The following is a 14768-nucleotide window of genomic DNA, read 5'->3' on the forward strand; positions in this document are numbered from 1 at the left end:
ATAGTCTTCACACAGAACTTCGGAGCCCGATGTCACAGGGTCCTGGTCTGTGTTCACAGCTCTACGCTCTGTTAGTGCCTTTATTGCACTATTACTAGCAAATGTCTTTTGTATGGTTTTGTTTTTTAAAGAATAGGCTGTTGCACAGTTTAGTATGAGAGGCTTTTTCTGTGTGTTTCTGGCACTGGATTAAATGGAGGTGGAATCTCTGCTGTGTGAATGCTCCTGTGGCATCCACTGAGTTTTGGTACAATCTCGGTGCTTAAACTGACTATTTAAGGCAACTTTCTTTTCATACCCAGCTTGTGTACATAATCCCTTTCCCATCCTGACTGACATCTTCCCATCACAGTGTGTGCGGGATAGCCAGCAGCTTCATGGAGCTGGAAAGTGAATTTGGGCAGGTCAAAAGCAGTGTTTTTGCAGCCAGGTGGCATGGGATCGCATGGGTGCTTGGCCTCTGGGTTTGCCTCCTCTGCTGATAAACAAGGAGCCTGAACCTTCTGAGGCTGGCACTTCAGCACTGGGAGTGCTGGCTTCACTCTGAAGCGTTACAGATCGTGTGATCTTTGTGCATTGCGGGCTTGACCAAGCTAGGCAACGGTATCGCACAATCAAAAATAACGTGTGCTGGCTTGCTGGGAACTGCTATCCCAACTGCTCCCTGCTTTGCCAAGGAGTCGTCTGCTGGTTTGCTCGCTGGCATGTTGCAAACCTACAGAAGAGCAGCTGTGAGATAAGATGCTTGAACTGGCAATTTCCCAAATCCTTTACCTAGGAAAGGAGGGAAAGGAAGACTCCTGCATGCGGCATTTCTCACTGGACGGGGTTCTGTTGAAAAGTTGCTGCAAGATGTGCCTTTAAAAATCCATCTACAAAAAACCCCCGACAAACACAAACCTCATCCCAAGCCAGCCTGAGAGCACTCATGCCCACCTGGCTTTATGGGATAAGGATGGTACAGTGTCTTCCTGTTCGAACGCGCGATTGTTAAACCACACAGTGCCTCTGTGTGAGCACACACGGTGAAAGTGGTTGGAATTGTCGCCTTTGTCTTCGCTCAACTGAAAGGCAGTGATTGCGTCGGGGCCAGAGCCAGGAATGAAAAGGGCTCCTCACCAGTGCGTGGTGGCGCGGGCGCGGCTTCTGCGCCTGAATACGAAAAGGACAAACCACAGGATAAAGTGAGAGCACTGAAATTTTTATTTGTTACCTCTAGGTACCACGAGTTCGACATTAACAGGCAAGACCAGTGGATGAGCAGCAGTACATTGCATTCAAACCTGAATCTCCAAAGCACCAAAAATGGAGCTAGATTTACTTCTTAATCCTATAGTCAGCACACTAGCCTGGACTTGCTGCATCTTGTATTGTCCCTAGTTTAGTAGTACATTGTTACGCAGTTAGGGGGCGTGAGGAAAGTCATTGTGTAGTACCACTTCTACGTCATCATAGGACTACAACATGCACATTCTACTATGTGGCCCAAGCAACAAGAATACAAGTAGAACAGTTACGGGTGGAGACAGGTTCATGTTAACACCACCTATGAATTTGTAGAAACCTTTTTGGACGGGTACCTACAGCAGTTCATCAATTTGTGTGGGAACATTACACGCATGCACGAGTGATACAGTGGAAAACATAGCAGGAGCAGCAGCAGGACGGAGGACAAAGGTGAGATCTGTGATGGGATGCGCTGGAAACAAGACCTTCCTCAGCTTTCTACAGCAAGTCTCTGCTCTGTTAGCGAGGCCTGCTGGGCAACAGTTTTGTTCTCATGGCTGCGGAGTTTTGATACGACTTCTAGAAACGCCATGCTCTGTACTTCCTTTTGAAGAGGTTCTGGAAAAAGAAATAGTAAAAGAAACGGTGCTTTGTATGAGACGGGCAAGAGAACAGAAAAGCTTGGCAAGCGTGAGAAACTTTTCCACTGAACCCTGTACACACATAAGCGCACAGATGTGTGTGTATACATAATCTTTTTATTTATTTACTTTTCTGAATTGCTTTTGAGGATAGAGAGAAGATTCTCCAGGGCCCAGGACATGCACAGACTCCACAGATTTCAGGTAGAGATGAAGGATGAAGCTGCTGCATAGCAGTTAAGAAAACCCACCTGGATTGCTTTCCAAAACAGATGCTTAGGAAGTAATTTTAGTGAAAATATTTTTCTGCTTTATTCCTGAAATGAGCCTGACCAAGTGAGCTTGCCTTGAAAGGTTCACTACCTCGTTCACCTGTATCAAATCAGCTCTGGTTGGTTGTGTGGGGGTGTGAAGCGGGTGAGATGGTTCTTTCATGGATGTGTCCTCACTTGGTCACTGTCAGGTGTCCATTTACAGTTCAGCTCTGAAGTTAATACAAATACAACACATGGCGCGTTGCTCGATGCGGTGCGTACGTATACAGCACTTAGGTTTTACTTGAAACTGTGAGATGCTGTTTTACAATTCTGATCTTGGATTGCACTGTACTTTGTATTACTAAGGAAAGGTTGGGAACAACCCATAAAATTGAGCAATTGTTTTTAAAATCTGATGCATTTTCTCAAAGCCCTGTACTCTAGACATCTCACAGGTGAGATCCAAAGCAGTTGGTTTTGTTTCATGCCCTGTTCAGGCCACTCTGCTGAACTCCTACTTGGCAACAAACACCTATATACTTTTTTTTTTTTTTTTTTTTTTTTTTTGCTTCCCAGGTGCTGCTGGGGGCCTAATCCCTTTCCGGGAGAAATCCCCACCATCTGTTTCAGATTAGCTATGCTGTGTGCTTTGCACATTTACTTTTTTTTTTTTTTATAGCAAACTTTGCCATTTGTTTCCCTTCCTACCTACGTTCTTCTTCACATGTTTTCAGTTTTCTTGCAGTTTAACCCCTGCTGTGTAGGAGCTGGGAACTCTCACACTGCCGTGCACCTGGGAACCTGTCTGTCTGGAGCGGTAGCAGTGAAGCCGTTGGGGTGGCTGTGCTGTGTAAGCACTTGCTGCTCTCCTCCTCCTTCTGAGACACCACGTCTAAGCAGGTGTTACTGAACCGAATCTCAGGAATTTACTGTGCTTTACGGTGGCTGAATACTCTGCTTAACATCCAGATTCCTGTGAGCCTGGAGACCCTCACACACGGCAGTGACTGTGCTAGCTATGAATGCTCTGCTTTTGCTGATTCTTTGTTCCAGGTTTCCATTTTCCGTTGTCCTCATTTTTCCCTCTTTCCATCCATTCATTCAGTTGCAAGAGCAACTTCCAGATGGCAAAAATCACATATAAATATGTATCTCTTTACTGCTTAACACACAGCTGTTGGCAATATCAAATTCAATGTGATGCCAAATACCCTGTAACAAAGGTTAGTAACAACAGCAGTCACTGGAGAATTAAACTTGCCAATAATTAAACCAGTGCAACCACTTCTAGTCTTTTATGGAGCTATACTGGGGTCAGTTACTTTAAAATGGCTACACAGGTCTGTTTACAATAGAATATGGAAACGTAATTATAAATGCTCACGGTGTGGAGACAGTGGTGAAAGTAAGTTAGAGGCAACAGAGCTGGGAGAGATGTGTGGTTTAGTATCTTCATGTGTAAAGAGTAGACTTGGCTCTTTGAGTCCCCCCTCCTTGGTTAAAACAGTTTAAAAAAAAAAAAAAAAAGGTTAGAAGTTAATACCAGGGTTGCTCAGTTGTTGCTCGCGCGTACTCGCTGATTTTACACATGTCTGTTCATCAGGAAGCAGCGCTGGACGCTGGGGCAGCCAAGTGCTGGGCCTTAGCTTCACAGCTGCATGCTGCAGTCGTGTGCTGTCTGCTCCCTGGGAGCAGGCCAAGACGCCTCACGTCTAGGCAAAGCTTATGGTGTGGTGGCAGGCTGAACTCTGCCAGGTGGGTAACCCTAAAAAACCCCTAAGACAAGACTGCTCCTTACTCTGGTGGACTAGAGGACAGGTATTTAACTTCAAATAACTCTGTCAATCATCTTGCAGGTGACAAGACTCAGGGAAGGGAAAATGCAAGTGTCAGGCAGAATTTCTGAGGGTGATTATTTTAGTTGGAAACAGTGGGGATACACGCAAGAACATCACAGTGAGGCTGAGGGGGAACCTCTGCAGAAAGGCTTCTGCTCTAAAATGGATGGATAATCCCAAGCACTAAACGGCTCAAGAAGGCTGTGAGTAACAACTAAATTACATGTCTTAATGTTAAAGTGAATGCTCACTGGGAGCTGAGGCTTGTTAGCAAATTTTGAACACAATCTGTGTACACTAAGATGTATATACTGCTCTAAAAACACATATTTGTTCCTTTTAGATGGCAGTAATACAGCATTCACTCGCGTGGATGCACAGGTCACCAGAGCTGCACTTAGAGTAGGCATGGTGAACTCTGTTTAAGGAAAAAAAAAAAAAAACAACCCAAAGCAGCTTTGTTTACAGAGACAGCGCACACTTAGCTATGATAACTTTTAATCAATTCAGTCGAATTGCTGTAAACTCATCTCTGGAGAGTCTTCAAATGTTTCACACTTGGCAAGTCATGTGCAGACAGGCTCTGAGTTTCCACCTTTCTGTACTTAATCCAGTTCTTTGTCATCTTAGTTGTGTGTAATACAATTTCGGAAACCTTTATGGAATGAAATCTGCTCTCCTTCCAGAGAGTAAATACTTCTTTAAGAACTGAATGAAAGAAGCATAGCCACTTCTTGAAACCTCAGCTGGAAATCCAATTCCGCCACGATACCTTGCTCTTGTTGGTTGGTTGGGTTTTTTTTCTTTGCCCACACGCAGGTGGGAAGTCGCAGTATCAAACCATAGCCTGCTACGCTGTCCTCAAAACAGTCTGACCTTTAGCAGAGGGTTAGCTCGGAGAGATTTGACTTAACAGTGTCCAGCACTGACGCGTTAGAGCACGTCCTCCTCGTCTTTCAAAGCAGCCTTCAACAGTTGCGCCTGGTGGGCCGAGCCTGTGAGGGCTGCAGAGGGAAGGACTCCTCCTAGCGAGGTAAGTGTGAGGATCCTTCCCGAAGGAGGATTATAGCCTACGTGCTGTACTAAGTACTCATTTCATAGAATCATAGAATCGTTAAGGTTGGAAGAGACCCTTAAGATCATCAAGTCCAACTGTGTGGGTGCACGTATGTCCTTGCAAATATTACCTGTATCTTTATGTGTTTCCTGCCATCCTTGTAGGAATTTAAAACTACAAGTGAGGAGGCTCCTTGCAGAATTCCACTCAATTTTACTTGACTAAGTTGATCGATTAAAAAAAGCCATCACACATCAATTACGGGGAACTTGCAGCTAGAGGTGAAAATAAAGTTCTTGTTATCTGCATATTTGCAAAGAGAGCCTGATACTGTACGGTTTTAAATGCCTTTCATTTCTTTCCCATCAGTCAGAAGTTTGAGCTAGCTGCATCCTGCAGAAGCCAGAGTCCAATTTCTGCAGTTAACATCCAAAACTGAGTTAACAGCCTCTTTCTTGACACTAAATAAACAGTATAAATAAAGCGTCACAGTAAATTGACCCCTTCTGTGTACATTCATTGTGAACAGGGAACCAGCCTCAGAGTGCGTTCCATGTTCAGGCTAAAAGAGAACTAAGTTTAAATACATAAAGCTCAGGAAAGCAGCCCCTCCTGAATACTCACCAGATCCTATAAGGGCACAGATCAGCACCATGGAGTTGTATTTTATTTCTGGAGCACTCCGGTCGTCTGAGAGCAATCTGTGTAGAATCTGAACAAGCTGAGCATTTTCAAGATCCTTTTCAGCAGTGACTGAAACACAAGTGAAAATTTGTAAATCTGGAAGTGCCGCTTGCTTTGATGCTTCCGCCTGTTAGCCATTTATCGAAGCATGGATCTCTCACCGTGGTGAAAGTGGTGCTGTGGTATGTAACTCAATGGCATAAAATGGAAGCACGTATCAATGGTATGATGATAGGAATCACAGCTCTTGCTGTAAAAATGTAAAACAGCCTAACTGCTTGAAAGGACAATCACAGAGTTTCATGATAAAATCCAATCTTAAATGTGCAGTGAGCTGATGGCAAAGACACCAGGGTTTCTAGCCATTTAGGCCAACACCTGCAATATTTCAGCTTTCAAGACTTCCATTGCCTGAATTTGCTTTTGGAAATTTTGTCTGAGTAAACACAGATGGTGTAGTTCTTGAATCCATGATAGAGGGAACTCAGGGTCCGTTGTAAAGGCTGTGAAAAACTTTTCAAGATCAGAGTGTGAGTTATTTCCTCTGTAGTTTTCTAAGAAACATTATATACTGGATTCAGGCTCAAAACCTTTTACATGTCTGAAGACAAGACAAAGAAGAGTTAGATGACATGTGTGAATAGGAACCTTTTTCCTTTTAATTAAAACAATTCCCTGATGCATTGGCAGCAATTTGGAAGTTGAACATAGCATTCCTCTAGTACACGATGGCAAGAGATGAAAGCAAGAGCAAAAATATGTAATGTTCCTTGTTTAGTTTGTTACCTTAGTTAATAAGCAAGCAAATAGGATAAATAAACCCTCTGTTGGGCATTTACCTTTTTGTTTGGTAAGCTGAGGTACTACAAAGGCAGGTCAAGACATGTAATCATCTCTGCCTTCGTATGTGTGTATTCTCTAGCTCTCACTAATTAGGTAGGTGAAAGCTTTACTTTGATAAGCCCTCTCAGAAGGGGATTAACCATTCCAGTGTAGGCATGTAGTCAGGTCATATAGTCTCCACTTTAAAATATGATTTTCTTAACTGTTAGCCATTTGGGTTTTACCCAACATCTGAAAGTTATGTTCAAGGGCCTTTCTAGATCATGTGATCACCTACCAGAATGATGGAGCAGACACCGTATTACCAGAAAACTCCAGTTTTCTGCATAACCTCATTGCCTGCCTATGTCTGCACGAGCCGTCGCGTATTTCCATGCTACTGAAGGGCAGGTGCAAGGAGGAGGCTTTTCTACGTTGCAAAAGAAACTCGCGCAACTCCCCCTCTACCGCTTCTTTTGGGCACAGACTGGAAAGAAAACCAGTAGAGTTAACCACCAGAGTACTCACCTAACTCTAAAGCCGCTATTAATGCCAGCGCAACGAGAGCTTCATTTTGCATTATTACATGTTCACTGGTTGCCATGGTTACTAAATGCTTGATGCCACCACTCTGTACAATGGTCCTAATTACATCCTAAAATAAATAACATAGAAATGAAAAAATTCTGCGTTGCATACAAATGGTATTAAATAATGAAATTGTCATGGATACCATGTTATCGTTGGGTAAGGATACTCGTTGGCTTTATGCACATATAATCACTCTATACATAAACATACATACATGTGGCCCTCTAAATTACCTGCTATTGCTCTGCAATTATAAGATACGACCTGTTAAACCAAGCCAGTTAACCACATGATAAAGTTAAGATACAGGTAACTAACTCTTTTCCAGGTTATACTGTGTAACTCAGGTTCTCACGGTGTGCCATCCATGAGTTATGTTTGAACTCCGCTGCTGTTCAAAGACGATTAGTTTTCCCTTCTTTATGTTGTGACGTTCAGAGCAGCACATCAAAAGCACCCATCGGACCATATATGTGGGATAAGCAGACCCAAGAATATAGTTTTAATAAAGTTATCAATGGTTATTGACATCCATATCCATATCAAAGATATATGGTTTGGTTTTTATTATTTTTGCATTTGCTCTGTGGATGCACAAAGTTTTGAAATAGTAGTTATTTCTTGAAATAAGAATCTGATTTAAATTTTTAATCAATGATGTGTTGAATTTCCATTTAAAGCACACATCCCTTTCCAGCTCCAGTCACAAGCCAAAACTCATTAACTGATACACGTGTTTAGAATGATTTCTGTTCCAGCGCTTGCACAGGCTATGCAGTGACGTCCTTTATGCAAGGAAACAGACACAATATGATCACAATCCTTGAAAACTGAAATATTTTTAGATAATCATATTGAAGATGCTTGTGGCACAAGTCATAGCCTAATGACTCAAGAAGAATTTCACATTTAAAACCTTTTTTTTTTTTTTAACAATATAATGTGTGCAGGCATGTAAGTATTTTTGTATTTTTCCTTACTTGCAATGATGTGTTTTATTATTTGTGATTTTTCTGGTGGAACTCCAAAACAGTTTTGAGACTTCATGGAATCATCTGGGAACTGCTAATTTCTATTTGAATTGGTGTGGAATTTTGGCTATGTAAACCTTGGGAATCAATCAGCACTTTTGACATCAAAATTTTTTATTTTGTAGGTGAACATCACCCTCTAAAAGGCAGTACCAAATAGATCGAAGAGATGACAGCAGTCAGGTGTGGTGCTAGCGTGGCTTAACTCGCAAGTACCTATTCCATTTTTTAGAATGAGACATACGTTTTCTAAACTACTGTCACCTTTGTAAATATTACCCCAAATCCTTTAAAATTAAAAACCAAATTTAAATCTAATGTGCTGTAAAGAACCATACAGTTGTACTCATATTCAAACCTAGAGGGCAGTAAAATCATTAAAAAAGCCCACCCTCCAACTCTGTTTTCCTCTTCCAGTGAAGTTTCCTCTGTGAGTACATAAACCACACAAAAGTTCATCTGTGATAATTCTGCTAACTTCTGTATTAATATCTATTTGATACCATAAAAAATGTCTCTGTATTTAGGACTGAATTCTGTTTTCCTGTAGAGAGTATTGATAAGAACTCGCATCTGTGGTGGCGTATGGCATCTAGGCATGCATCTTGTGGACTGTGTGGGGAGGGTGCAGAAAAAATGAGAACTCAGAAATAATGAAACCCGATCAGTTTTAGAGGCTGAAAATAAAATGGAGAATGGGCATTAGAGACAGTAATATTAGAAATGAGCAAAGAGTTAAATCTCTTAAGTCCTGTTGATGTGTTTTTTGGAGAGGCTCAGCATAGATCAGGTCCACAATATGTTTTTCACTTTGCAAATGGCATGCATGAACGAAGAGGTCACTGTTAAAGTCTTGAATTGTCCAAATCACACTTGCTATTTAAGCTCAGTCATGCAGCCTGTGTTCATATCAGCGAACACACTAAATGAAGTCTGAGCCTGAAACAGCTTGTTGCCAGAGGAAGAGCTTTTGTCCCTTCTAAGGCTGTGTTTGCCCTATACTCACTCTCCTGAGCAAGGACTGTGGGCTTGGACTGCTTATGTAAAGGTATTTGGTTGGTGCGAAGGTGATGGGAGGGACAGAACTCATCCGTCCCACAGTTTCTCTTAATATCATATCTTTTGCCATGTACAAGGAAGCTTCTGTTAGAATTTGAATAAATGATCATTTCTAATGATCCGTTAGAATCTTAAAACTCTGAAATACGCTATATGAAGAGTAGGGAGACAGACTATTTCTGGATCTGAATTTTATATAAACGCATAGCAAGATCATAACAATTGAGTGCAATGATTCTTCGTATATAGCATTCTTAAAGTGTAGAAAATATGGCATGCTGAACTTCTACAGGATACAACACAAATAAAAATGAGTCAAGACTTAGCCACGTGAATCCTAACAGTGTTCCTTCAACTGGCCTGCCGCTCTGAAATTGTTTTGCTTTATTTCAATTTTTTTTTAACTACATAGTTCCAGTGAGCATTTAAGCCTGTTGCTTGCGTCTGACTGGCAGGTCCCAGAGCCAGAGGAGATGCAATACATGAATTTACCACCCCGGCTCTCTAGAAGGATTACATACTGGAGGCCTCGGCTACCAATACCAAGTGCAGAGGTAACTCTTAGTTCTTACAAGCTGACCTTGTTCACCACTAACTTACTTTTGATTTGCTGTGTCGTATAAGTGCAGAAAGTAGTCTGTTGGACTCTCCCATCACACCTGCGTGATCCTTGGCTTCACACCACTCCACCAGTCGTTCCACCAGTTTTACATTTTTGCCCAGCTGTTCAGCTGCTTCTGCTACACGATGCCAGAGCCAACAACACAACAAAAAAGTTGTCACTTTTTTTAAGCAAGTGCTAGAAAGCTGAAAAGTTACTAACTAGAAGGAGTTTGTTAAGTAGAACTTCACTAGCTTGCACTATAGCAGCGGGAAATGTCTAGGTTGCATGGAAGCAAGTAAAGCCAGTCAAAATGGAAACAAAATACAGAAAAACATTCATAATCCAGTTTTTGAAAACAATTTATATCAGCCCAGTTAATGGGGCTTGTGCATTGATTAACAGTAGGGAAAAGATAAGTGATGTCACACTCCCAGGTGAGCTAGCTCAAAAATTTAAAACCAGAAGGGACCGCTGCCAGAAAGGGAGCATTGTGGTCAGTTAGATTAGGTTTTATAGACTGCAAGTCACATAAATTTCTTCAATGAATTTCTACTTCATATCTAATAGCTTTGCTAGAACTAGAATGAATCTTTTGAAAAAATCTGCAGGACTGGGTCAAAAATAAATACTTGGCTAATTTATCTCATTAACTACGTTTGGTTTTTAGCAGACTTCTGATGTTTCCAATCCTGATGCTGGAACGAGCTGTTAAACTGAAAGATGCCTGTTCATTTTGAAGTTGTAGTTTATCAATTAACAAGGGCATTAGTCTGTTCCAAGGAGCTAGGTACAGCGAGGAAATGCAGTAAGTGAACAGCAAAACCCGAGTGGTAGCTTCAAACACTCACGCCTCAGTACATACTTGTAATGTGACAGTGTAGGAGACTTCTGAAGTACAAAAGTAAATAAGCATTTGACACCTATTCCGAGGGTCCCTGGTAGTCAATTTAGGAGTTCTGAAAAAAAATCAACCCACATTCCTCTCCCTTTGCATATGTATTAGATTTATTCCAAGACTTCAGGAATAAAATTTGAAAAAAACCTCTGCTTCCCTCTTGTAAGAATCTTGGCAGCATATCACAGACTGAACCAAAGAGAATCACTTAACATAGAGAACAGTTTATTTTTACCTTGTGCATCTATTAACATTCTTAATGTTCCCAGCAGCTTGAATTGAACAGGGGGCATCTCCGATCTGAGAAATTTCAATACAGCTTCTGCAACACCAGCTGATAGCATCTTAGCCTTATTTACAACTGCATGAATAAAGAACAGGAATGATCTCAAGAACATTTCTGGAAGAGGCAGTTTATTTCTAAGACATTCTTGAAGCAAATTTTCAGATACCGTTTGAAAAATAGCTTGTGAGCACAGACTTCAGGAAAAATGAGTGTGTGCTGACAATGCTGCATTGTGGAAAAATGTCGTGGTTGCTAAGACACAGGTGTGAAATTAAGTGCTTTTTCCTAGTGTGCATGTCTAATTTCCAGTGTTCAGCCTGAACATAAGCTGAAGGCTAGACTTTTCCCCTTGGTCTGGGAAAGGCATCTTCCACAAAATGCATGAAGCAGAAGCCCAGGCTAGTACTTGCACCCCAAAATATGAGGAAACTTCTCTGATTCCCAACAACACTCCTCTGTCTCACATACATAGGCAAAGGAACTAAAGCACCTAATTAGCAGAATAACCTCTTACCCAGTTCCAATACTTTATACAAACAACACTGTGGCCTGACATGTCTGGAACCTGTAGTCCTTGTATTGGCCCCCAAACTCTATTTCACCCCCTCCACTAGTCTAAGTTCTCCACTTTCATGGAGCTCTCTGAAATACATGTAAGGTGCAAACTTGGTCCAATATTGTACTTTGGAAAAAAGTACTTATTTCATATTCAAAGTAGTGTTTAACGAGCAGTTTATTACTGAGGCCGCTTATTACTTGCTCATTTTTCTCTAACAATATACATTAAATCTTATGCAGGTGTCTGGCAGACATCCTTGAGCATAGGCTCCGGGGAAGCTTGCTGACTGATGGAAGTTAATAGAATAACTCACCTGCGAAAGGTAAGCAAATGCTGTGCCACTAAAGCTGCATGGGTTTAGTTATGTATGTGTGATCATTTTTTAGACAGTTATTGTTTGTCAAAACTGAAAATAGTAAAATAAGGTTAAATGGATGAAAGACTTATTTTTGGCTTGGTACAAGAAAGCATACACAAGTATTACAGACTTGCTTTGTTTTTACGTGCATGTGCTCTGCCTTTTATGCTTGGGTAAACAAAACTCATGCAAATTAAGTTATTAAAAATGACAAAATTAGCATTCAGTTCGTTGCCTACAAACAGTAACTAATTGCGATAAGTTGGCTATTCTAACAGTCTACCTCCAGCTCTAATTTGTAAATTGCTAAAGCCTGAGGAAGTTACAGTAGGACGCAGTGTTTCAACAAAGTGGGCACTGCTCTCTGGTGGGGTCCCTCAGCTGTGAGAGAGATCCCAAATGAAACAAACAAATAAAAAAAAAATGCAGTGCCCTGGGCAGAAAGGATTGAGAAATCGTATCTGAGGCCTCCTCAGCTCCCTGCCTATTACAAAGCTGCCCTGTCCTTGGGGGGGAATGATACTGTGGGATGGAAGTGGCAGAGGATGGTCAAGAGGCCTGTCGTGTATTTAAAACTGCTGGTCGCACCTGCTGTGCAAAAGACACAAAAGCGATGATGGGCCTGAATGAAAAGCAGCAGTCTGACCTGCGTCTAGGACTGTCAGTCAGTTCTCCCACCCTCATCCCCTGGGGGGGGCAGTGGGAGAAGAGAATTTCACCGTTGGGTAATTAGCAATGCAAAGTGAGGCTTACCAGGAATAGCCAGGTTTCTGAGAGCACTCAGTGCAGCGTGCTGTACAGTTACATTTCCGTCCTCCACATGTCTGTCTAGCAGATCCATCAGCTTTTGAACTATGCCATTATCCACCATATGGATGCAGTTTCCGTCTGCGCGAGATGAGACAAGTCACTTGTGAATGGAAGATTATTACTAAGATTTTTACAAGAGCTTTTTAAGAATAGAAGGGTTATTTCTTGCTCCTTTCTAGATTTTCTTGTTGAGAATTTGACCACCATCATCAATGGGAGTTGTAGTGCTCATGACAAATTTAGAAGAGTGATATCAGAAACACTGAAGAAGGCGGAAATCCTCGATACCTCTCTACAAATGTCAAACAGTATTTTTTAAAGTAGGTTTAATGCTTTTCAGGATTGTAAAGTATAAAACTACTGATGTTGCTGTGTAGCTCAATACCAGCTTTACTGCGACATGCAGTTTTTGTTTATAGCTGTACAAACAGAGCGTGATAGAAGGGCCCAGATAAAATAACATAAGCTATTATGGCATATGCTTACCATTTCTGGCAAAATTTGCAATAGCCAATGCTCCTGCAAGCTGCAGCTGATGGCTATTGGAAGGAATCCATGAAAGTACTCTTTGGAACACGCTGCCTTTTCCTCCTTCAAACAACTTTTGCATGGATTCATCTGGGGTAAAAAGCAGAGACAGTCAGCAAGCCAAAGCTTGTTTGTTAGGGAAAATTCTTCTCTCTATACCTGTGAAGCTCTGCTGGCTTCACTACAATTAATCCAGTCCTGCAATGGGATGAGAGACAAAATCTGACCCATCAAATGTTAACTGGCAGGTAGCAGGTCCTCTAGGTTATTTAGAAAGTTAATAAGTAGTAAAATTCAGCAGCCAAATGGCATTACAGGTATCTGCTGTTGCTTTGCAGAAAGTGGTGACACAGTGTACTTACCTCCAAGCAATAATAAAACCATAAGATCAGAAGCTGTTTTAAGCTCTGCAATATCATCTTCTTTGTCACTGTCCACAGTCTTCTGGACAATCTCAAGTAAGCACTCCACCAAGCCTGCTTCAACCAGCTGCAGTTTAATGACATCTGAAGAATAGTATAGGAGTCAGAATCATGTTTTTAAATACATCTATCGTACATACACACAGGACAGACTGTGAAAAGAAGTAGTGATGTCAATGGTTTCACTGACAGCTTGTGTAGATAAAACAGCAATTTTAAAATTTTAAATTCTCAGGGCCAACTTCTGTTTTTATTCATCTACCAGGTGCTCCCCAGGCTCTGGACTGCCTTTAGAGCACAACTGTATGCTGAAGCAGTATGGAGGTGCTCTTCACTTCTCAAAAATGAGGATATTTCTCTACAGCAAACTTCTGGCATCTCAGTCATCACGCGGCAGACTCCTAAGAACTGTGCTGTGTTTGGGCTTTCCAAAGACTTTCGACTGCGTTGCTGAACAAACTTAGGGTTTCATCTTCTGTTTCATGTACAGAAGAGCTACTGCCTTCACGGAGACATGCAAGTATAAAATAGAGAACTTTTTGATGAAATCTCATAGCAAGCAATCACGCATTATGCATGCTGATTTTAGAAAGTGCAGTCACAAACCTCTGCAGGAATGTGCAAACAAATGTATTTCTTTTAGCTTTCTGCATGAAATGGTGTTTTAACAATAAGGAGTTTAACCTAAGTTAAAATATTTTTAAAGGCCGAAGCTTTGGAAATATTTTATTCATATAGTTTACAAGTGACAGTTGGGTGAGAAGTGTTCTACCTCCGGTGAAGGATGTGACCGACTCTCAGGTTCCTGCTGTCACTAGGCTTTTTGCCTGAGTGAAATTCATTGTTCCTCTACAAGTGGCCGACCTTCTCATGAACTTCGTTAGGGAATGCAAAATATCCAGTTAGGATTTTTTTAAATAGGTACTATTGCTCTGAGGTACTTTAAAAAATAGGGAGTTCCCTTAGTTACAGAATACCAGGTTGCAGGTGTGCTGTGATTTGAAACAGAAATTGCTACACCAGTGTCCTTAACAACAAAACAAAACTAAACCCTCAAAAAACCCCAACCACCAAAATCTGGACTCTGCAAATGCTTCAT

The 14768-nt window shown here is 41.4% G+C and overlaps 1 protein-coding gene across 2 annotated transcripts in view; it reads right to left on the reverse strand.

Moving 5' to 3' along the window:
• Nucleotides 1-1230: 1230 nt before the first annotated feature.
• Nucleotides 1231-14768, reverse strand: part of RAP1GDS1 (Rap1 GTPase-GDP dissociation stimulator 1) — a 102726-nt gene continuing 89188 nt past the window's right edge. For both annotated transcript variants that reach the window (XM_082316572.1, XM_082316571.1), the window contains 8 exons: nucleotides 13610-13753; nucleotides 13206-13337; nucleotides 12663-12797; nucleotides 10942-11067; nucleotides 9808-9947; nucleotides 7055-7181; nucleotides 5645-5773; nucleotides 1231-1845 (listed from right to left, as the gene is read on the reverse strand). In XM_082316572.1, coding sequence (XP_082172698.1) covers nucleotides 1718-1845; nucleotides 5645-5773; nucleotides 7055-7181; nucleotides 9808-9947; nucleotides 10942-11067; nucleotides 12663-12797; nucleotides 13206-13337; nucleotides 13610-13753 — 1061 coding nt within the window. In that variant the 3' untranslated portion in view covers nucleotides 1231-1717. The remainder of the gene's footprint in view (nucleotides 1846-5644; nucleotides 5774-7054; nucleotides 7182-9807; nucleotides 9948-10941; nucleotides 11068-12662; nucleotides 12798-13205; nucleotides 13338-13609; nucleotides 13754-14768) is intronic.

This window comes from Platalea leucorodia (assembly GCF_965183815.1).
Source record: "Platalea leucorodia genome assembly, chromosome: 6".
NCBI classification, from domain to species: domain Eukaryota; kingdom Metazoa; phylum Chordata; class Aves; order Pelecaniformes; family Threskiornithidae; genus Platalea; species Platalea leucorodia.